This window comes from Leucoraja erinacea, chromosome 19, assembly GCF_028641065.1.
Source record: "Leucoraja erinacea ecotype New England chromosome 19, Leri_hhj_1, whole genome shotgun sequence".
Lineage (NCBI taxonomy): Eukaryota > Metazoa > Chordata > Chondrichthyes > Rajiformes > Rajidae > Leucoraja > Leucoraja erinaceus.
This window is the reverse complement of record NC_073395.1, coordinates 34,591,061-34,614,712: the sequence shown is the minus strand read 5'-3', so window position 1 is coordinate 34,614,712 and position 23,652 is coordinate 34,591,061. Positions and strand designations below refer to the sequence as shown.

The 23,652-nt window shown below is 43.8% G+C and overlaps 1 protein-coding gene and 1 long non-coding RNA gene across 3 annotated transcripts in view; one reads left to right on the top strand and one right to left on the bottom strand.

The window, feature by feature from the left end:
* The window catches only part of cand1 (cullin-associated and neddylation-dissociated 1), a 50,074-nt gene extending 42,988 nt beyond the window's left edge, over positions 1-7,086 (bottom strand). For both annotated transcript variants that reach the window (XM_055650813.1, XM_055650814.1), the window contains exons 1-2: positions 6,810-7,086; positions 1,898-2,041 (exon numbers count right to left, since the gene is read on the bottom strand). In XM_055650813.1, coding sequence (XP_055506788.1) covers positions 1,898-2,041; positions 6,810-6,877 — 212 coding nt within the window. In that variant the 5' untranslated portion in view covers positions 6,878-7,086. The remainder of the gene's footprint in view (positions 1-1,897; positions 2,042-6,809) is intronic.
* A 116-nt stretch (positions 7,087-7,202) lies between these two features.
* LOC129706480 (uncharacterized) overlaps positions 7,203-23,652 on the top strand; it is a 36,974-nt gene continuing 20,524 nt past the window's right edge. Inside the window, exon 1 of the long non-coding RNA XR_008725063.1 lies at positions 7,203-7,312. This is a non-coding gene — a long non-coding RNA (uncharacterized LOC129706480). The remainder of the gene's footprint in view (positions 7,313-23,652) is intronic.

Sequence of the window (23,652 nt, the reverse complement as noted above, 5' to 3'; positions counted from 1 at the left end):
TTATGATACAATAAGTTATTATGTATACTGATCTAATAGCCTCCTTCTTACTGTATTATTCCATGATACTAAACTTTAACACAATACTTCTTTCGAGCAACTTGCATAATTGTTGCCTTCTGTACCTCTGAGAACACCATGTGGTTATGTTGCCACACTGATCACAGCAGTGCTTTCAACATTTAGAACTGTAGAATGATGCAAAAGAAACCTACGTAGCCCTAACTGGTTCTTTGTAGTAGCAATTAATCTCAATCAACTTGTTCCCCTTCATTTTGTATCTCATTACTGACTCTACTTAGATCATGCTTCATGCCAGTGATTTTAAAATACACTGTGCAAAAAAAAATGTATATGGTTACTTTGCCATGCAACATAAATTTGTATCATGTTGATCAATCTTCAATTTCTCAGGAAGTACGATGCAATTAGGATTCATTAGTGGCTTGATACAAATATTCTGTAATTATAATGTGTATCCAATAAAAATCAGCAAATAACATGGGATGTGATATAAAGGAAACTGTCACAAATGTCCAAAAATGATGGAAGATAGAATTGATAAGTCATTAAATGCCAGACACAATATAGAAAAGTCCATATTTTAGACAAATTAATTCATTAAGAAAGTTAAATAATAGTCAATTATTTAGTTTTTGATCCTTTCAATAATATTAGAGATCCTAAAGGTTATAACTTCCAATATCATGGAGGAATCATCCAGTTGTAATTCTGTGATGTTTCGGAGCCAGTCTTATCAGGAAGCAACTGTGTCAGCATTATGTGGGACAAGCAGCAGGTGACGCGGTGCGATGGCAGGCTCGCCAACAGTCTGTCTCGTCCTTTTTTCTTCTTGTTGTTTTTAGTCTGTTGTTAAATGTATGTTTCAGTGAATCTTTAGTTTTGTATTATGTGGATGTGGGAGGGGGGGGGGTGGGGGAAACTTTAAAAAAAAATCCCTTTCCTCAATGAAATTGCCATTTTTCACGTATCGTATCCCCGTCCGCGTTGCAGCCTAACATCGTGGAGCTGGCGGCCTCTTTCTTGGGATCGACTTTGGGAGCTCCAATTGCGGGAGCCTGCGGACTTAACATCATGGAGCTTGCGATCCCTTCGTTTAGGGACCGACTTCAGGAGCTCCAAGCCGCAGGACCTTCAACCGCCCCGACGCGGGAGCTCCGATCGCTGCCTGCGGGAGCTTCGATCGCCTCGACTGCGGACGGTACGACTGCCTCGTCCACGGGAGAATAAGGACGAAAGAAAATATGACATTGCCTTCCATCACAGTGAGGAATGTGGGGGAGCCGCTGTGGTGAATGTTTATGTTAACTTTTAGGTAGTTGTGTGTCTTGTTGCTTTTTTTGGTATGGCTGTGTGATAAATCAAATTCCTTGTATGTTTTTACATACTTGGCTAATAAATTAATTACAACAACATATATGAATAATAATGCTGAATAATATACCCACTGATAGGTCAGGAAGTATATGTCTTCTTCTGTGCTCAATTATTTGCTATTTACAGATACTGAAAGCAATCTCAGGCCACACCAACTTGGTTCCAAATGCAAACATCTTAATTGAGTGGAGCCAAAAATCAAGAATTAATCATTTTCAGTGATCACCACATCAATAGTACCCAATACCAATTTGCAGACCAAGAAAGAAAAAGCTGCAGAACTCCAACCAGTAAACAATGCTCATGTTAGAAATGTGTTTGGACTGAGGAGAGCAATTCTAGACGAGGATATAATCTCATCTAACAGCAGACAACACCCAATCATAATGGCGTGGGATATTGGTTTCATGGAAAATATTACCAAATAATTTATTATTCCAGCATTTACAATATATTGACTAGAGCAACTTGTTTCTTTAAACTGAGTATATTATTTTACCATTTAACAGCAAGGTTCTGTACTTCACCATTCTTGTCTTCCAGCAACTTCAAGATCATTTTAACCACTTTTCTTTCACTGTCGTCATCCAATTTGATTGAATCTTTTTGCAATTCTGTCATCAAATCATTGGTTGCCATGAATCTAAAAATATACAAAATACAACTCTGTTACAAGGAGTTTTCTATTATTGACTACACATGTTGCCTTTCCAGTTACAGTAAGCAACTACAAATTCCATGCAACATTTAAACATTGTTCATTTTTGATCATGCAGCTGTATGACCTTAAAACAAAATTACTGATATTGTGTTTTAGCTACTTTAATATTTAGAAGGAATAAATTTGAAATGAAAGGAATAACCCTAACATTAACATTTTACAATCTCAAGGCAATCAACATCAAATAGACAAAAATAAGAAAAAACAGAGGGATAATTCTTATGCAGCTCAGTCTTCAATATTATCAATGCAGTAATTTAATCTAGCAACCCAAGTGAACCAAGTTTTCTTCCATTATCTTCCTTTGTTATCTTTTGGACCAAATTCAAATTAGGGAAGATTAAACTAATTTGGGGGGGGGTGGTATCCTGATTCCATATAAGCTCCTGGTAGTGAGCAGACCCCATCATCTCTTCAGAACACAAGCTACAACTTTAACCATGGGTGGTCACTGCAAATTGACCAGCAATCACTTCTATTGACACTGGGCAACAATATTCCATTAAACATTGTCTTCAGTTTTTCTAAGCTTGCTGTTAACAAAAATACTAGTTATTAAAAAAGAGGTATTTTTGAAAATACTGCAGGAAAAACCCTTTCTCCCATTGACACACATGTCTTTATAACACAATTTTCTATAAGGTGTCTTGGTAATACAACTACTATATTATAGCAAAACTACCTGCATTACAACGTTGTATGAAAATATTTCTCACCTTTCAATGTGGGCTTGGTATTAATTACCTCACAACAGTTTCCTCCGGTTTCCATCTGTCTAATCTACTGAAACTCAAGTAATGTTAACACCTCTTAAATCTATTCTGAAAAGCAAAATAATTGAATCTTGCTGCTTCATTTTCAGCCCATAACTTGACCTCACCTCTTCCCCTTTAAGCAGTCCATTGATCCATACCACAGTGTAACATCAGATCTGGACACAATTTCAACGGATTGAAAGATTTGACAGAAATACGTGGTTTTATAAATGTATAAATTCCATAAACTTAGCATGGAATTTTAATTTTGGTTATTCCAATTCTGGACTATTTGCACCATTTTTCTTGCCTTAGTCATACTCCCAAAATACAATGAATAAGATTTTGTTGTTTTTTATCATCAAAATAAAGCACGCGCTGCAGATTCTATAATGAATAAAGCAAGCACTTCTGCTTCGACTTCCCCTTTCCTCTCACCAGTTATTGTTTTTAGCAGTTCAACATCAGTTCTGAGGTCCTATAGTTGTGACAACTTTCAAATTGGTAAAGGGCCTGTCCCACCAGCATGCGATTGCATTCAGATTCAGATTCAGATTCAATTTTAATTGTCATTGTCAGTGTACAGTACAGAGACAACAAAATTGCATGCGTCTAGCATGACCAAACGTGGTGGCTTGAGGCATACGGCCTCGCAGGGCCGGTCCCACTTCCAACCGCGGAGCCGTCTGTAGTTGTGCGGGGCTGGTCCCGACATCACACTCACCATCAGCTGGGCAGGAGGCAGGCCGACTGAATTTGGACGTCGCACGGCGTCGGGCGGTGACGTCTAGGCGTACACCGTCAAGACGCTGCGCATGGCGTTGAGACGCTGCATACAGGCGACGAGACGCTGCGTACGCCCGTCGAGGCGCTGCGTACGGCCTCAATGCGGCTGTGGGCCGACAGCCCTGGGCCGCGCGGAATTTTTGGACCGTGTCAGTTTGCGCGTTGACTGACCTCGGGGCATAGCCCTAATGCAGTCCCGGATCCCGACACAGTCTGGTAATGCCGATCTGGACACAATTTAACGTGATTGACCGATTGGGACACCCTTCGGAGCCCCACGCAATGTCGGGACCAGCCCCGCACAACTCCATACGGCTCCGGAAATCGAAGTGGGACCGGCCCCGCGAGGCCATATGGCTCAAGCGACCACGTTAGGTCGCGCTCGCCGCATGCAGTCGCATGCTGGTGGGACAGGCCCTTTATGCAAGAAAAGTAAAACACTGTTGCCAGGGCAGTTGGTGTCTATATCAAAGTATACATTCTTTTTCAAAGACCAACCTCTTAATTTCTATGCTCCTTTGTTGATTCAGGACTACAGCAACAACACCAAAATTGATCTCAACACCCCCAAATTTAAGATACTTCAGATATAGTTTTGGATAATGACACACCAGGAATCACAACTATCCACAAATCATATAGACTGGATGTACTTGCAGCTTAATTTACAGTGGTACAATTTTCCCAGCAGTGGAAAGGTACACAGAATCTCTGGAAGATAAAACTGGGAGGATATGCAAAATACAATGACATGGCAAGTCAACCAAAAAGGACATTATTCAAAGCTTTCCTCCTGGTGCATGATTGATCTTTAAAGCATCAGTGACGTAGCATCGAACATGGAATGATCTTCACTTTTCACCCCAACATTAATCACATTTAAAAGACTTCAGCCACAATTTTGGACATCTCCAATATGAAGTGACCACCAGATGCATTCTGCCTTCAGATGCCCCATTTAGTTTTCCAAATAAACTGTTACTTCTGGCCTCCTGTAGTTCATTTTTCCATCAATCGTCAATCTTTTTCCTCCTGTCAAAGGGCGGATGAGCTTCTAGCGAGCCAATGGCCATCCACACTTCAGTACAAGTTGCGATCACTGTCGCGCATAAGGGGAGATCCTGTGTTGCCGACCCGTCCTAAATGTGAGGCCGCATTGCGTACCCCCCATGTTTTAAAAGTGATTTCCGTCCATGCATAGCATTGTAAGGAATGATGATAAAGCACACACACCAAAATCCTATACTTCCAGCGGCGGAAGTCTGCAGGAACTGGAGGACATAGATGTGTGGTGCGTCCGTCACCGTTCCCATTGGAAACCAGCACCACTGCGTCGTTAATGTTTTCAACGATGATGAATGAATGAATTAATTTTCCTCCTGTACTTTCCTTTGCAATTAGAAATGTAAATATCTGCCCATTCATCTCCAAGTTCACAAGTCATAGGAGTAGAATTAGGTCATTCGGCCTATCGCCATTCAATTGCGGCTGCCTCCTAATCCCATTTTCCTGCCTTCTCCCCCTAACCCTTGACACCTGTTCTAATCAAGAATGTGTCTATCTCTGCCATAAAAATATCCACTGACTTGGCCTCCACAATCCTCTGCGGCAAAGAGTTCAACAGATTAACTATCATCGGACTAAAGATGTTCTTCCTCACCTCCTTTCTAAGAGTGCCCTTTAATTCTGAGGCTATGACCTCTGGTCCGAGACACTTCCACCAGTGGAAACATCCTTTCCACATCCACCCTATCTATCTATGCCTTTCATTATTCTGTAGGTTTCGATGAGGTTCCACCCTCAACCTGCTAAACTCCAGTGAGTACAGGCTCAGTGCTGTCAAACGCTCATCATATGCTAACCCACTCATTCCTGGAATCATTCTTGTAAACCTCCTCTGGACCCTCTCCAGAGCCAGCACATCCTTCCTCAGGTATGGGGCCCAGATTTGCTCACCGTACTCCAAATGTGGCCTTATGGAGCCGCAGTATTCTCTGTTTTTAGTATTCCAGTCCTCTTGATATAAATGCTAGCATTGAATTTACCTTCTTTACTACCGATTCGACTTGCAAATTAACTTTTTGGAAGTCCTGCACCAGCACTCCCAAGTCCTTTTGAACATCCGATTTCTGGATTCTCTCTCCATTTAAAAAATAATCTGTGCCTTTATTCTAATTACCAAAATGCATGACTTCAAAATCCACCTACAAATTGTCCAGATCCCAAACAAGCTTTCGACATGGAGTAGTGATTTACTTATATTTCCGATTCAGACAACCCCCTTAGCTGTTGAAAACACTGGTCTCTACCTGGGAACACCAAATAGACAGGTCAGCTTTGTAGTACTTCATTAATTCTACAGGCTTGATCTCAAACCTTTGGTTTTTTGTCATTTCAATTTTCTCTGTCACTTGTATTTATCTTCCATTCCTTCACTAACAAACTAACAAAGTTCAAAATAAACTCAAGAAGCGTGACCTCATTTTATTATTTGGCACATTTGTCTTTCCAAATTAATATTGTATTTAACATTTTTCAGATATAGAACATTGAGTGCTTGTAGATTTCTGCATTTCTCCCAATATGTTGGCAATTTCTGATCATTTTATATTGACATATTCTACACTCATAGGGTTCCCCCTTTCAATATCTCCCATCTTCAATTCTATTATATACATTTCCCTTCTACACTTTAAAATGAAATCTCAAATTATTCCGAATCCTTAAGAAATATAATCCACTTGAAAATCTTTCAAATTAATGCCCTACTGAGTATTTTCAGCAATGTTGCTTTTATTTATTTTTATTTGGGGCAGTGTGTATCACTGGTCATCAACTCCTAAACTCGGGAGTTTGTCATTCATAAAAGCAGGCTGAAAGGTCGGCGTCAGTGCACTGCCCAACAGCTGAGGAAAAGCGGCGACCGAGGGACCATACAAGCCGCGGTGGAAGTCGCTACACCTGCTGGCCGTTACTTCTACCCCGAGGTGGGGGAAAGCGAGGGGAAGGCTGGGAAGGAGGGATGGGCAGTGGGCGGGGAAGGAGATTGTGATCCCCACTATTTAAACGGTCAGCGAACAAGCCCGGCGGCATCCACCCAAGCGTCAATGACAACGAGACAAAGCCCCACTGCGTCCCCGGGCCGTCACCTGAAGTCCTTGTCGCTGGACGTCATCTTCTCCAGCAGGTTGGAAATGTGGTAGGAGGCGCTCGCCATGTTGCGGCCTTCGCTCCCGTGCCTCGCCGCCACCCTCACGCTTCCTTCCGTCCCGGTCCCCGGCTGTCCGGTTTCACGGGCGGCGGGGGAGTGAGGAATGCGACGCAGCCGTGTGGCCACGGTGCGGTCGGCGGAGCGCTCAGCGCCTTCCACAGCTGCGAGGCCGCCCGCCAGCCCGCTCGTCACCGCAACAGCAGCACCAGCACCAGCTCGGCGCGGGTCACAGTTCACCGCGCCTACTCCCCTCGCCCTCTACGCCTGCGCACTGTGGCCGTCAACGGCTTTCAATCGCTCGCGCGGATCGCGGGCGGCGCCGTTGTTCGCGGAGGAGGCGGCGCCGTCTGTGCACTGAGGTGAAGAGAACAAGTCGTCAAATGAAAGGTAGATGCTGGAAATACCAAATAAAACAATACAGTCAGTGGAAAACCCTAGCAGGTGAGACAGCATTTGTGGAAAGAGAAACAGTTCAATCGAATTTATTTTGCAGAAGTACGGTGAGGTATAGGTACAATGAAAATCTTAGTGTTGGAAGGAACTGCATATGTTGGTTCACACCGAAGATAAACACCAAATGCTGGAGTAACTCGGCGGGTCAGGCAGCATCTCTGGATTGAAGGGACGGGTGACGTTTCGGGCCAGTCTGAAGAAGTGTCTCGACCCGAAACGTCACCCATTCCTTTTCTCCAGAGATGCTGCCTGTCCCGCTGAGTTACTCCAGCATTTGGTGTTTATCTTCGGTATGAACGGCTGAATTACTCCAACACTCTTGTGTCTTATCTACAATAAAAAAAACCTTGCGTGTTGCAGCATCGGAGGCAAATAGACCCAGTTACACGTTTCGGCTCGGGCTCATCGTAACTAACCATGAAGGAAGTTGGATGGTGTAATTAAAATCAGATTGTCAGGCAGCATCCAGCAAGAAAGAAATAGAGGCACAATAATCCACACATACTGGAGCCAAGAGAGGGTAAAATAAAACGACTGGAGGAGCACACATTTGCATCATGTTTGTCCCCCAATACTCTGATCAATGGAATGCTTGTAAGATGATTGACCAAGTGAGAAGGAATGACTGCAATTATATCCTTTGCTCCTACCAACATTTTCCCTTTGCACTCAATGTTTCTCTCAAAAGCCTTTATTCAATGAGCCAGTGTAATTTATCTAGGTTTTTCATTTCGCAAGGTTCACCTTCTGTCTTTTCGTCTCTGACCATTTGTCCAACTATCTGCCCATCAAATACCCTCCTCGCTTGTCAGCCTTTGTTCTGCCCCACTTCTCTTCCAAAGCCCCCCCCCATCAGTCTGAAGAAGGGTCCCAACTTGAAACGTCACTTATCCACTTTCTCCTGAGGTGCTGTCTGACCCGCTGAGTTACTCCAGCACAGACTTTGTAGTCTGACATACTTTATAGTTTATATTTCTATGATGCTGTGCTGTTCCACAATAAAACCCAATGTGTTACAGTAGTCCTTCAATATAGCTTTTGTGAAAATAACGTGACAGCATTTTGCGATTGTTTAAATTTCCTTTGCAGCAGTTATCAAATGGCTTAAATGTCTTTATCTAAACTTGCATTCTCTTCTCCCCTTTGTAGAATATCATGCCACCTTTAGTACTGAGACCAGAACAATAAAATTCTTACTTGCGGCAGACCCAAAACGTCTCCCATTCCTTCTATCCCGAGGTGCTGCCTGCCCTGCTGAGTTACTCAAGCATTTTGTGTCTATCCACATTTTATACTGGTTTTTATCCTAAAGTATCCCTTATTTATTTATTTTTTACTCAGTCAATTTTCTGTCAAAACATATGAATAGAGAAGGCAGAATTCTTAACTGGAAAAGCTGACTGCAGAGCATATAATGTTCCTTATCAGTCTTTCAGATGAAGTATAAATCAGGGAGTTGTCAGTCCTCTATGTGAATATAAAAAAATCTTTTGTATGACTTTGCAGTAAGGAAATATCAGTATCTAATTAAATGTTTATGATACGTTTTTTGCTGTTTGGAAAACCTCAAGAAGCACAAGATAGACACAAAACGCTGGAGTGACTCGGCAGGACAGGCATAATCTGTGGAGAGAAGGGAAGGGTGATGTTTCGGGTCGAGACCCTTCTTCAGACCTCTTACTCAAGAAGCACAAATTGGCTTTTACATTTTCTACTTTACCATAGCGATGACATTTCAGAAGTTCTCAATGGCTGTAAAACCTTGAGCCATTAAAGTTTTGAAAAACACAATACAAATGCAGGTTCTGTGGAATTCTCTGCCTCAGAGGGCAGTGGAGGCCGGTTCTCTGGATACTTTCAAGAGAGAGCTTGATAGGGCTCTTAAAGATAGTGGAGTCGGGAAATATGGGGTGAACGCAGGAATGGGGGTACTGATTGTGGATGATCAGCCATGATCACATTGAATGGTAGTGCAGGCTCGAAGGGCCGAATGGCCTACTCCTGCACCTATTGTCTATTGTCTATTTTTCTAATATTGTTGATAAACGGCATCAGAAACATCAGGGATCAAAATGGTTACAGGGAGATTGTGCAAATAGCAAACACAGCATGGAAGGTCAGCCTTAAACCTGGCTTGCTGGAGCTGTGAGACAACATCTTGACTCACTGCACCACCATACCGCCCTGAAAGTATCCACATCAGTCAAATTTTGTGCAGCTATGATGCAGAATTACCAATGAGTGTAACAGAAGTTCAAAAATAACAAACTGCCCGAGTATGTTGTTCCTCAACATGAAATTTGAAGACCTGCTGGGGATTTTGGAAGGGGGGGTGCATTAACATCAGAAATAAACAATTTTGAACACCAGTAAATTAATTAATTTTAAAATGTTCGGGTGCAGAATATGAAACAAATGCCTTAAGAATCCTCTCTGCCCATGCTTTGAATTCCTCAGGACAATAAGAAATGTCTTGGCCAACAGTATTAACATTGAACTCTCCATTATGAGGTAATCCATATGTCCGCTGTCGCTTTCTACTCGCGACACTTGATCTCCCATACACCCCCTTCTTCCTACAATAACCCCCAATCCATTCATCCTATTTCTTACTCCTTCCTGCACATTTATTTGTCCATCACCCTCGTGCTCTTCTCATTGGATCACTTCTTACTGAATAAGCACCCCTCCATTCTCCTTCCTCATGTTCCCACTCTTTACCTTCTCGAATTTCAGAATCTGCAGCCATTTGTTCTCCACTTCTCACCTCCCAGTCTCTGTTGCCAGCTTCACCCTTCCCTTCCTCACCTGAATGTTATCTGCCAGTCAAATGCTCCTCACCTGTATCCATCTAGCACTTGCTAGTTTTCACATCGCACCTCTCCCCTGCTTCTTTATACGGCTTTGTCCCCTGTACTCTGTCCATATGAAGAGCCTTGACCCAAAGCATCAACTGTCCATTTCCCTTCACAGATGCTGCCTGAACTGCTGAGTTCCTCCAGCAATTCTTTGTTTGCTTCTTATTCACTGATATTTGACAGTGAGGAAGACGAATTTCAAGATAAAAACTCCTTTGGTTGCCACTTTTGTAGCAGAAACAGGAAGGCAGATTACTATCTAAATGGCGTCAAGTTGGGAAAAGGGGAAGTACAACGGGACCTGGGGGGTCCTTGTACATCAGTCTATGAAAGTAAACATGCAGCAGGCAGTGAAGAAAGCAAATGGCATGTTGGCCTTTATAACGAGGAATCTAATTTAGGAGCAAAGAGGTCCTTCTGCAGTTGTACCGTGCCCTAGTGAGACCACACTTGTAGTATTGTGTGCAGTTTTGGTCCCTAATTTGAGGAAGGACATTCTTGCTATTGAGGGAGTGCAGCGTAAGTTTACAAGGTTAATTCCCGGGATGGCGGGACTTTCATATGCTGAGAGAATGGAGCAGCTGGAGTACACTCTGGAGTTTCGAAGGATGAGAGGGGATCTCATTGAGACATATAAGATTGTTAAGGGTTTGGACATGCTAGAGACAAGAAACGTGTTCCCGATGTTGGGGGAGTCCAGAACCAGGGGCCACAGTTTAAGAAGAAGGAGTAAGCCATTTAGAACGGAGGCGAGGAAACACTTTTTCTCACAGAGAGTGGTGAGTCTGTGGAATTCTCTGCCTCAGAGGGCGGTGGGGGCAGGTTCTCCGGATGCTTTCAAGAGAGAGCTAGATAGGGGTCTTAAAAATAGCGGAGTCAGAGAATATGGGGAGAAGGCAGAAACGGGGTACTGATTGGGGATGATCATCCATGATCACATTGAATGGCAGTGCTAGCTCGAAGGGCCGAATGGCCTACTCCTGCACCAATTATCTATTGTCAAGCTAAGAAATGACACCAGATTTCCTAGCCTCATATGTGCCCAATTTGAACCACCATTGGGACTGAACTCTTGCTTCAACAGTAGGAGTAGAGATCCATATAAAATGAGGACACACGGCAGCCATCCACATTGATCCAACTACCTTGTTGCCTTTTGCGCCCATTTCTGTAAAGCTGTAAATCAGATTATAAATAAGACTAGACTAAGTGGGACCCGTTGGGTCCCAGCATCACACTGGAGGGCTGGTCACCCAATGCAATATTCCACCTTTTCCCCCATTTCCAAAATTGCTGGCCAGGTGGGGGGGGGGGGGGGGGGGGGGGGGGGGGGGCTTTCTGTAGCGCTAGTATGGGTGTTGTGGGCTGATGGGACTGGTTTCCAGAAGGCTAGTATGGACATTGTGGGCTAAATGGATTCTTGGGCTGGCAGCTCAGTCACTGAGGCCTGGCAGTACAGTCACTCAGACCTGGCAGCTGAGAAAACTGCCAGAAATTCTGCCTAAAATAGGTGACAGACTCAGAGAGAGAGAGAGAGAGAAGGGGGAGGATGGACTGAATGGATTATTCAGCTCACAGTTCAGTGAGTCATGGCTGGTGGGCTGGCAGTTCGCTTACTCATGGCTGGTGGGCTGACAGTGCAGTCACTTACGGCTGGTGGGCTGGCACCTCAGTCACTTATAGCTGGTGGGCTGGCAGTTCACTTACTCATGGCTGGTGGGCTGGCAGTGCAGTCACTCATGGCTTGTGACTCACTGACATGCCCGACTTCTGGAGTCACGTCCGACTTTTGTAAACTGAAAATTGTAACATCCACATTGAGGAACAGCTTCTTCCTGATAGCCATCAGGCTATTAAACATAACGAATAAGCTCTGAACTACGAAATACTATTATTTGTACTATTTGTTAATCACACACACCCTCCACCTCACACACAGACTCTCACACACAGACTCTCACAGACACAGACTCTCGCACAGACTCTCGCGCACAGACTCTCGCACACAGACTCTCGCACACAGACTCTCACACACAGACTCTCACACACACACTCCCACACACACAGACTCTCTCTTTCACACTCACACACGCACACATGCCAAGTAACTTCAGAACGTGGTAAGCATACTGAATCCTGTTACTAACCATAAACTTTATGCAAGAAGTTTGAAAATACAAACACAGTTGTGTCTAAACTGAATGATTCAAACGTATAAAGCCATTTTTACTCTGAAACACTCCTCTACAGCTGCTACTACAGCAAAACGTGCTTTAAATAACTTTCTCCAAACAAACTCACCATATACATGGCAGTAAGCTCTCTTGAATTACTCAAACGGTTCAGGGTGGCATCTTCACATTAGGCCTTCCGAACTCAGCACCACCTCTCCACTAAGCAGAAGTCACGGAATGAGCGGCAATTTTGCATTAAACCCAGTCAATAAAACATTATTCCTCAGTAGCCATGTCGGCAGCGCGTTAGTTTTTTCATCTTTTTTTAATTTTTTAGTATGTTTTAAAGTATGTTTTTGATGTTCCTCGGTGTGTCTTGTGTGGGGGGTGCTGTGGGGGGGTAAGGATGAAACTGCTTCGGTCTCCTCCTCCATGGAGAGGCGACTTTTTCCAGGTCGCCTCCCCCGTGGCCTAACATCAAGGATCGCCGCGGCCTTTCCACGGAGACGCGCCTGGGACTTTAGCGGCGGGCGCAGCGTGGACTCTCGGCGAGGAGCGGGTGAGCCCTCGCTGGGGCTCGCCGGAGGGGAGCGCTCGGTTTCGCAAGCCCGCGGCAGCCGGCAGCCTGAAGCCGCGGTCTGCAGAGTTCCAGCTGGTGCGGCGCCTACAGCCCAGGATCCCTCGTGGGGGACCCGGGGTGGGGGGGAAGAAGAAGCCACCACTGCCGGCCCGCAGCCAACTTCTACCGCGGGCCCGGCGTGAACTTAACATCACCCCTGGAGGGGAGCTTCGACCGCCGGCCCTGCAGTCTACAGTGCTTCTGGCTGCGGCGGAGACTTTAAATCTCGACCGCCGGCCTGCGGCCTACACCAACTTAAAGCCACGGTCTCCGGTGAGGAAGAGCCGATCCTGGACTGACTCTGGACTCTGGTCCTGTCCACGGGGGGGAAATGGAGGAGGACTGGCCAAATTTTGTGCCTTCCACCACAGTGATGAATGCTGTGGTGGATGTTTGTGTTACATTTTTATTGTGGCTGTGTGTTCTTTATTATTGTACTGCTGCTGACAACCCAAATTCCACCGACCCTGGTTGTGTGGCAAATAAATTCTATCTATCTATTTATTCACGGTTTTTCCTTCCAAAAACTGTGCACACTTTTCAATAAGGCACAGTTAAAAGGCGCATTTTCAAAACAAACCTGGTGTATTTGGCAAGGCAACTTTAATTAGGCAAGGCAGCTTTAATTAGGCAAGGCAACTTTTGCATTCTCAAACCAACTTTTCAATTGGGCAAGGCATCTTTTGCATTCTCAAACCAACCTTTCAATTAGGCAAGGCAACTTTTGCATTCTCAAACCAACTTTTCAATTAGGCAAGGCATTCTCAAATCAACTTTTCAATTAGGCAAGGAAACTTTAGCATTCTGAAACAACTTTTCAATTAGTCAAGGCAACTTTAGCATTCTCAAACCAAAACACATTTTAAGCATGCATTATCAAACCAAAAAACACTTTTAGCAAGCATTTTCAAACCAAAAAACACTTTTAGCAAGCATTTTCAAGCCACATTAAGGGCACTCACAGGTTAGTAGCCATGTGTTCAGTGTTATTCACAGCTCAGACTGAGAGACATGACCCCCGCTCCCCCATCTTTCAGGGACTGAGACACTCAACACTTCTGGGTTTTATAGTCCCTCCGGAAGGGGCATAGCCTTCAGGAGAGAGAATCTGAACATTTTTTAAACACTAATAACTCTTTTATTTTTAATCGATGGGAAAAATCCTCTTGTCCTGCGCAGCTGAGGGGGACTCTGAGTAAGATGACCAAAAATCACAGCCGTAAGTAGCAGCGTTTTTTTCTAAAATCAATATACAGAACAACAGGAATTGGTCAAGATCAGTCTTTTAGTAATATAGATGAAAACTGGTGGCAGTGCATTCGAGCCTGAGGTACTTGTGTTGTAATTATTTTATAGTCATAATGTCATACAGGCTTTCCATCCCAATTCATTCATGCTCACTAAGATGCCTCATCTAAGTTCGTCCCTTTTGGCCACTTTTGGCCCATGTCCCTCCAAACCTCTCATCTCAGAGTCATTCAGGCCCTTGCTCAACCATCAAACATTCATTTACACTAGTTCTTCACTAACTGCATTTTATTCACCAACAATTCTACCACTCATTAAAACACAAGAGCAATTTTCAGGGAAATTCGAAAGCACCTACAGGAAAGAAACACAAAACCAGGAGATGTTCAAACTTCACACAGGCAGTACCAGAGGTCAGTCTTCATTGCACATCGTTAGAGCTATGAGGCAGCAGCTTCGCCAACTATACCACATGAGGGCTCTCACGATGGAAAAGTGTTTCAACGAGAATAGACAAGGGGTATAATGAAATTGTCAGAGTTTCTACACTGTATAAAATAATCACAAAGGTAACTGTGGCCTCACTTAAAAAAATGACAGGAGTAAATTGTGAATAAGGAAAATGTAATGGTGACATAACATCAGCATAATGAATAATATGATCTGCAATGTAATTTTATATTAAGAACATAAGAAATAGGAATATGCCATTTGCCTCGTCTCTGCATACCATTTACTAAGACCTTGATTGATCTTTTGGTAGACAAAAATGCTGGAGAAACTCAGCAGGTGAGGCAGCATCTATGGTGCGAAGGATAAGGTGACGTTTCGGGTTGAGACCCTTCTTCAGCTCCATAGATGCTGCCTCACCCGCTGAGTTTTTCCAGCATTTTTGTCTACCTTTGATTTTCCAGCATTGCAGTTCTTTCTTAAACATTGATTGATCTTTTAGTTCTTTGCATAATCCCCATATCCCATGATTCCTATGTTAACACAAAATATATTGCTCTATCTTAAATATTCTTGTGACTGACCCACCACAGCCACTTTGGTAGACAAATCCCTGCACAGCAATCAGTCTGAAGAAGGGTCACAATCTGAAACGTTACCTATCCATATTTCCCAAAGATCTGCTGGATCTGCTGAATTACACCAGCACTTTATGTTCTTTTGTAAACCAGCCACTACAGTTCCTTGTTCCTCAAAATGTATTACCCCACTGGTGAAGAAATTTTGAAGCATAGGATCATCCCACAATTCTTTTCAGTGGTCTAGTTGGGAAAGGGGTAGCAACACTTATAGGGGTGTATTATAGACCGCCAAATGGGGAGCGAGAATTGAAAGAGCAAATATGTAAGGAGATTGCAGATATTAGTAGTAAGCACAAGGTAGTGATTGTGGGAGATTTCAATTTTCCACACATAGACTGGGAAACACATTCTGTAAATGGGCTGGATGGGTTGGAGTTTGTAAAATGTGTGCAGGATTGTTTTTTGCAGCAATACATAAAAGTACCTACTAGAGAAGGGGCGGTGCTGGACCTCCTCTTAGGAAATGAGACGGGTCAGGTGGCAGAGGTATGCGTTGGAGAACAGTTCGGGACCAGTGACCACAATACCATTAGTTTCAATATAATTATGGAGAGGGTCAGAACTGGACCTAGGGTTGAGAATTTTGATTGGAGAAAGGCTAACTTTGAGGAGTTGCGAAAGGATTTAAAAGGAGTAAATTGGGACCGTTTGTTTTATGGGAAAGATGTGGAAGAGAAATGGAGGACATTTAAAGGTGAAATTTTAAGAGTACAGAATCTTTATGTCTCTGTTCGGTTGAAAGGAAATAGTAAAAATTGGAAAGAGCCATGGTTTTCAAGGGAAATTGGACACTTGGTTCGGAAAAAGAGAGAGATCTACAATAATTATAGGCAGCATGGAGTAAATGAAGTGCTTGAGGAGTATAAAGAATGTAAAAAGAATCTTAAGAAATAAATTAGAAAAGCTAAAAGAAGATATGAGGTTGCTTTGGCAAGTAAAGTGAAGGTAAATCCAAAGAGATTCTACAGCTATATTAATAGCAAAAGGATAACAAGGGATAAAATTGGTCCATTAGAGAGTCAGAGAGGACAGCTATCTGTAGAGCCAAAAGAGATGGGGGAGTTATTGAACAATTTATTTTCTTCGGTATTCACCAAGGAGAAGGATATTGAATTATGTGAGGTAAGGGAAACAAGTAGAGTAGCTATGGAAACTATGAGATTCAAAGAAGAGGAAGTACTGACACTTTTGAGAAATATAAAAGTGGATAGGTCTCTGGGTCCGGACAGGATATTCCCTAGGACATTGAGGGAAGTTAGTGTAGAAATAGCAGGGGCTATGACAGAAATATTTCAAATGTCATTAGAAACGGGAATAGTGCCGGAGGATTGGCGTACTGTGCATGTTGTTCCATTGTTTAAAAAGGGGTCTAAGAGTAAACCTAGCAATTATAGACCTGTTAGTTTGATGTCAGTGGTGGGCAAATTAATGGAAAGGATACTTAGAGATAATATATATAAGCATCTGGATAAACAGGGTCTGATTAGGAACAGTCAACATGGATTTGTGCCTGGAAGGTCATGTTTGACTAATCTTCTTGAATTTTATGAAGAGGTTACTCGGGAAATTGATGAGGGTAAAGCAGTGGATGTTGTATATATGGACTTCAGTAAGGCCTTTGACAAGGTTCCTCACGGAAGGTTGGTTAAGAAGGTTCAATGGTTGGGTATTAATGGTGGAGTAGCAAGATGGATTCAACAGTGGCTGAATGGGAGATGCCAGAGAGTAATGGTGGATGGTTGTTTGTCAGGTTGGAGGCCAGTGACTAGTGGGGTGCCACAGGGATCTGTGTTGGGTCCACTGTTGTTCGTCATGTACATCAATGATCTGGATGATGGTGTGGTAAATTGGATTAGTAAGTATGCAGATGATACTAAGATAGGTGGGGTTGTGGATAATGAAGTAGATTTTCAAAGTCTACAGAGAGATTTATGCCAGTTGGAAGAGTGGGCTGAAAGATGGCAGATGGAGTTTAATGCTGATAAGTGTGAGGTGCTACATCTTGGCAGGACAAATCAAAATAGGACGTACATGGTAGGTAAATGGTAGGTGAACAGAAGAATGCAGGTGAACAGAGGGATCTTGGAATAACTGTGCACAGTTCCCTGAAAGTGGAATCTCATGTAGATAGGGTGGTAAAGAAAGCTTTTGGTGTGCTGGCCTTTATAAATCAGAGCATTGAGTATAGAAGTTGGGATGTAATGTTAAAATTGTACAAGGCATTGGTGAGGCCAATTCTGGAGTATGGTGTACAATTTTGGTCGCCTAATTATAGGAAGGACGTCAACAAAATAGAGAGAGTACAGAGGAGAATTACTAGAATGTTGCCTGGGTTTCAGCAACTAAGTTACAGAGAAAGGTTGAACAAGTTAGGGCTTTATTCTTTGGAGCCCAGAAGGTTAAGGGGGGACTTGATAGAGGTCTTTAAAATTATGAGAGGGATAGACAGAGTTGACGTGGATAATCTTTTCCCACTGAGAGTAGGGAAGATTCAAACAAGGGGACATGACTTGAGAATTAAGGGACAGAGGTTTTGGGGTAACATGAGGGGGAACTTCTTTACTCAGAGAGTGGTGGCTGTGTGGAATGAGCTTCCAGTGAAGGTGGTGGAGGCAGGTTCTTTTTTATCATTTAAAAATAAATTGGATAGTTATATGGACAGGAAAGGAATGGAGGGTTATGGTCTGAGCGCAGGTATATGGGACTAGGGGAGATTATGTGTTCGGCACGGACTAGAAGGGTCAAGATGGCCTGTTTCCGTGCTATAATTGTTATATGGTTATCGTTCATCAAAAGCTAAAAAAAATTCCTCTTCTTCAATAACACTTCTTACAATCATTATAAATCACTTGAACCATCTTCAGTGGGAAATAATTCTTATTCTATCGAGGCCTGTTAATTTAATGCCCTGCATTAAATCTTTCTTCTATCCCACGTTATCCAACCTATCTATATTATTGTAACTTTACGGGCTTGACAACACGTTCATAAATTTCTATTACTCCAAGAGGTGCAATCTCATGTTCCCAGTAATGTATGAGAACTGTGCACATTACTGAAGGTGTAGCTTAACAAAAATTGTGTACAATTCCAGCATAATGTGCCTTCAATTATATTGCTAACAAAGGAAAGTGTTTTAATTTTAGAGATACAGCGCGGAAACAAGCCCTTCGGCCTACCAAGTCCGCACCGACCAGCGATCCCTGCACATTACAACACTTCCCTCCACACAATGGTGACAATTTACATTTATACCAAGCCAATTAACCTACAAACCTGTACGTCTTTGGAGTCACGATAAAATAGGCTGAAGTCAGCATGGTTTTGTGAAGTGAAGATTTTGCCTGACAAATCTGCTGGAGTTCTCTGAGGACGTTAATAGCAGGACAGACAGATTGGAGGTTGTAGATGTTTCAGAAAGCCTTCGATAAGGTGCCGCACTTCAGGCTGCTGGAGAAGATGAGAGCTAATGGTATGGAAGGGGAAGATACTAGCATCGATGAAATTCAGTATTACAAAGTGCGGAATCACGCATTTTGGTAATACGAATAAAGGTGTAGATTATTTTCTAAATGGAGAGAGAATCCAGAAATCGGAGCTGCAAAGGGACTTTGGAGTGTTGGCGCAGGACTCCCAAAAAGTTAATGTGCAAGTCGAATTGGTAGAAAGGAAGGCAAATTCAATTATATCAAGAGGACTAGAATACAAAAACAGATGTAATGCTGAGGCTCCATAAGGCGATGGTCAGGCTACATTTGGAGTACTGTGAGCAAATTTGGGCCCCATGTGTGAGGAAGGATGTGCTTGCTCTGGAGATGGACAAGAGGAGGTTTACAAGAATGATTCCAGGAATGAGTGGGTTGGCCTATGATGAGCGTTTGACAGCACTGGGCTTCGACTCAATGGAGCTTAGTAGGTTGAGGGGGGACCTCATTGAAACTTACAGAATAATGAAAGGCATAGATAGAGTGGATGTGGAAAGGATGTTTCCACTGGTGGGAGAGTCTAGAACTAGAGGTCATAGTCTCAGAATTAAAGGATGCTCTTTTCGAAAGGAGGTGAAGAGGAACTTAGTTAGTCAGAAGGTAGTTAATCTGTGAACTCATTGCCACAGGCAGCTGTGGAGGCCAAGTCAGTGGATGTTTTTACAGCAGAGATAGACAAATTCTTGATTTGAATAGCGGAGTATACTCTACGGGCTGAATGGCCTAATTCTACTTGTGAAGGTTCCTATGAAATCTTCCCCTCCCCCCGTCACCTTAAACCCATGTCCCCTTGTTCTCGAATCCCCTACTTTGGGCAAAAGACTGTGCATTTATGTGATCTATTCCTCTCATGATCTTGTACACTTTATATGATCACCCTTCATCCTCCTGCGCTCCAAGAAGTAAAGTTCTAGCCTGCTCAACCTCTCCCAATAGGTGAGGCCCTCAAGTCCTGGCAATATCCTCGTAAAACTTCTCTGCCCCCTTGCCGGTTTGACAACATCTTTCCGATACTATGGTGACCAAAACAGAATATAATACTCTAAATGGCCTCACCAATGTCTTATACAACACGTTCTTCTCCATGGATTGTCCCCTTGTCGTAGTGGAGAAGCTTGTGTGGTTCTCTGAGACCTTGAGAGCAATGCCGTCTGGACCTATGCTCCTAGTAGGGCCACCCATGGCGGTAAGGTCGAGGGGGAGATCTCTGATGGCACACTTTAGTGGAGCGTCACAACGGCTGGGAAAGCAGATGAAGGATGCAGCAGAAAAGGGTCTCCAGTCGTCTTGGACTCCATGCCATTGTATCCTCACCTAGATCTGTCAAGGACCGTGTGGTGGCTGTCTGTGCATTAGTCTCCCCACATTAAACAGTCACGCACAGGCTTCCTCCATAATGGGAATCCACCCTAGAGAAGGGGGCTCAACGACTGCAAACTACCACCAGTCTCCACTGCCCATGTATCACCAAGGTGTGTGGATCGGCCTCTACAGACATCTGCAGACCCAAAAGTAGACAACCCTACGACGAGGACAGTCATACATGTTTCATGATGATGATGACAACTGTAACATCACCTTTCAACTTCTATACTCAATACTCTGAGTGATAATGGCCAATGTGTACCTGCATTCCAAGATTTATTTGCTCTACAACACTCCCCAGAGTCCTACCAAAATGCAACACCTCAAAGCTTTCTGCATTAAATTGCATCAATCATTCCTCATCCCACCTACCCATCCGATTAAGATCCTGCTGCAATTTTTGACAACCATCTCTGCTATCTACAATAGCACCCACTTTTGTTTCTTCTGCAAACACACGTATCATGTTCTCATCCAAATCATTGCAATAGATGGCAAGCAGCAATAGGCCCAGCACCGAACCCTGAGGTACACCACAAGTCACAGGCCTCCATTCTGAAATTACATCTGCTACCACTCTTCCATGAAGCCAATTTTCTATACCTTCAGCTTTCACTTCTTGGATCCCATGCGATCTAACCTTCCAGAGCAGACTACCATGCGGAACCTTGTCAAATGCCTTACTGAAATCCATATATACAACGTCCACAGCTCTGCCCTCATCCACCTTTTGGTTATACCTTCAAAAAAATCCAGGTTAGTGAGATAATCTCCCACGTTCAAAACCGTGCTGAGTATCCCTAATCAACCCTTGTCCATTTAAATTCATGTATATCTTATTCCTCAGAATACACTAGTAACTTTCCGACCATAGATGTTAGGCTCACTGTCTTGTAGTTCCCAGGCTTTTCTCTGCACCATTTCTTAAATAGAAGCACAACATCTGCCACCCTCCAGTCTTCCAGCACCTCACCCATATATTGTAATAAATCTCAGACAGCGCACCTGTAATTTCCTCTCTAGCTTCCCTCAGTGTCCTCGGATATATCTGATCAGGCCCAGGAGATTTGTCTACCTTCAGATACGTCAGGACCTTCAGCACCTCCTCGACCATAATACTAACTACCCTCAAGACTCTTCCATTGACTGCCCCAAGTACCCATGTTTTTCTTCACAGTAAAAAACAGAGTAGAAATATTAATTGAGGACCTTGCCCATCTCCTGTTGCTCCACACAGTGTTGACTGCTTTGATTTCTGAGGCATCACATTCTTTTTCTGATTACTCTTCTGCCCTTTATCTCTATACTATTTTGTATGTATGTATACGTGTGTGTGTCGTCTGTGTCGTTCTTCCTTCGTCAAAACGCCACACGCAAGCGCAGAAATTTTCACACATTATTAATCACATTAACCCGTCGACAAAATAAACTGCTTCACTTCACATCACATGCTATATTTCACAAGTTACAGCATTTTAAAAATAGCGAAAACCAACTTTTTAAACGGCAAACCTTCAACTCGCTTCGAGTGATGTCACAAAGGGGGAGTGGGCGGCCACCTCCTTCAAGTGACTTTAGGGGGAGGGCCGCATTTAAATTAACCTGGGCTTCTACGTGCGACACCCCGGCTGGGTTTTTCGCAGCCATCAAGGGGGCATCGAGACCGCAGCGGCGAGGCCTTGCGATGACGGGGCTGCAGCGGCGGTGAGGCATCGCGACAGTGGGTCATTGCGGCGGCGGTGAGGCCTCACGGAGATGGAACGGCGGCGGTAGGGGAAAGGAGAGAGAAAGAGAGCTGAAGGAGGGATTGTGGGAGGAGAGGAGGACAATAGACAATAGGTGCAGGAGTAGGCCATTCGACCCTTCGAGCCAGCACCACTATTCAATGTGATCATAGCTGATCATCCACAATCAGTACCCCGTTCCTGCCTTCTCCCCATATCCACTGACTCCACTATCTTTAAGAGCCCTCTCAAATTATTTTTTGAAAGTATCCAGAGAACCAGCCTCCACCTCCCTCTGAGGCAGAGCATTCCACAGATTCACGACTCTCTGTGTGAAAAAGTGTTTGCTCATCTCTGTTCTAAATGGCTTACCCCTTATTCTTAAACTGTGGCCCCTGGTTCTACTCCCCCAACATCGGGAACACGTTTCCTGCCTCTAGCATGTCCAAACCCTTAACAATCTTATATGTTTCAATAAGAAACTGCATCTGCCATGCAACTACATTAAACCGCATCTGCCATGCATCTGCCCACTCACCCAACCGGTCCAAGTCACCCTGCATTCTCATAGCATTCTCCTCACAGTTCACACCGCTACCCAGCTTTGTGTCATCTGCAAATTTGCTAATGTTACTTTGAATCCCTTCATCTAAATCATTGATGTATATTGTAAATAGCTGCGGTCCCAGAACCGAGCCTTGCAGTACCCCACTAGTCACTGCCTGCCATTCTGAATGGGACTCGTTAATTCCTACTCTTTGTTTCCTGCCTGCCAACTAATTTTCCATCCATGTCAGCACTCTACCCCCAATACCATGTGCCCTAATTTTGCCCACTAATCTCCTATGTGGGACCTTATCAAATGCTTTTTGAAAGTCCAGGTACATTACATCCACTGGCTTTCCCTTGTCCATTTTCCTAGTTACATCCTCAAAAAATTCCAGAAGATTAGTCAAGCATGATTTCCTCTTCTTAAGTCCATGCTGACTCGGACTGATCCTGTTACTGCTATCCAAATGTGCCTCTATTTCATCTATTATGATTGACTCCAGCATCTTCGCCACCAATGAAGACAGGCTAACTGTTCTATAATTCCCTGTTTTCTCTCTCCGGACTTTCTTAAGAAAATGGGATAACATTCGCTACCCTCCAATTCACAGGAACTGATCCTGAATCTATAGAACATTGGAAAATGAACACCAATGAACACGATTTCTAGAGCCACTTCCTTAAGTACCCTGGGATGCAGACCATTAGGCCCTGGGGTTTTATCCGCCTTCAGTCCCATTAGTCTACCCGACACCATTTCCTGCCTAATGTGGATTTCCTTCAGTTTCTCTGTCACCCCAGATCCTCTGGCCACTAGTTCATCAGTAAGATAGGTTGTGTCCTCCTTAGTGAAGACGGATCCAAGGTACCTGTTCAACTCATCTGCCATTTCCTTGTTCACCATAATAAATTCACTTTTTCAGTTTTCAAGGGTCCAACTTTGGTCTTAACTAATTTTTTTCCTCTTTACATACCAAAATAAGCTTTTACTATCCTCCATTATGGAGGTGAGGAGGGAGAGTGTGGGAATTGAGCGAGAGGAGGGGTTAGGGAGGGTAGTTGCCACGTCTGCACTCCCACTCTTGCCCCCTCCCTCTCTACCCCCTCCCTATCTACCTTCACTCCCAAAGTCTCTACCTCTCTCCCTCCCTCGCCCTCTACCCTCCCCCTCACTCTACTCCTCTTCCTCTACCCCCCCCCCCCCTCTCTCTCTAC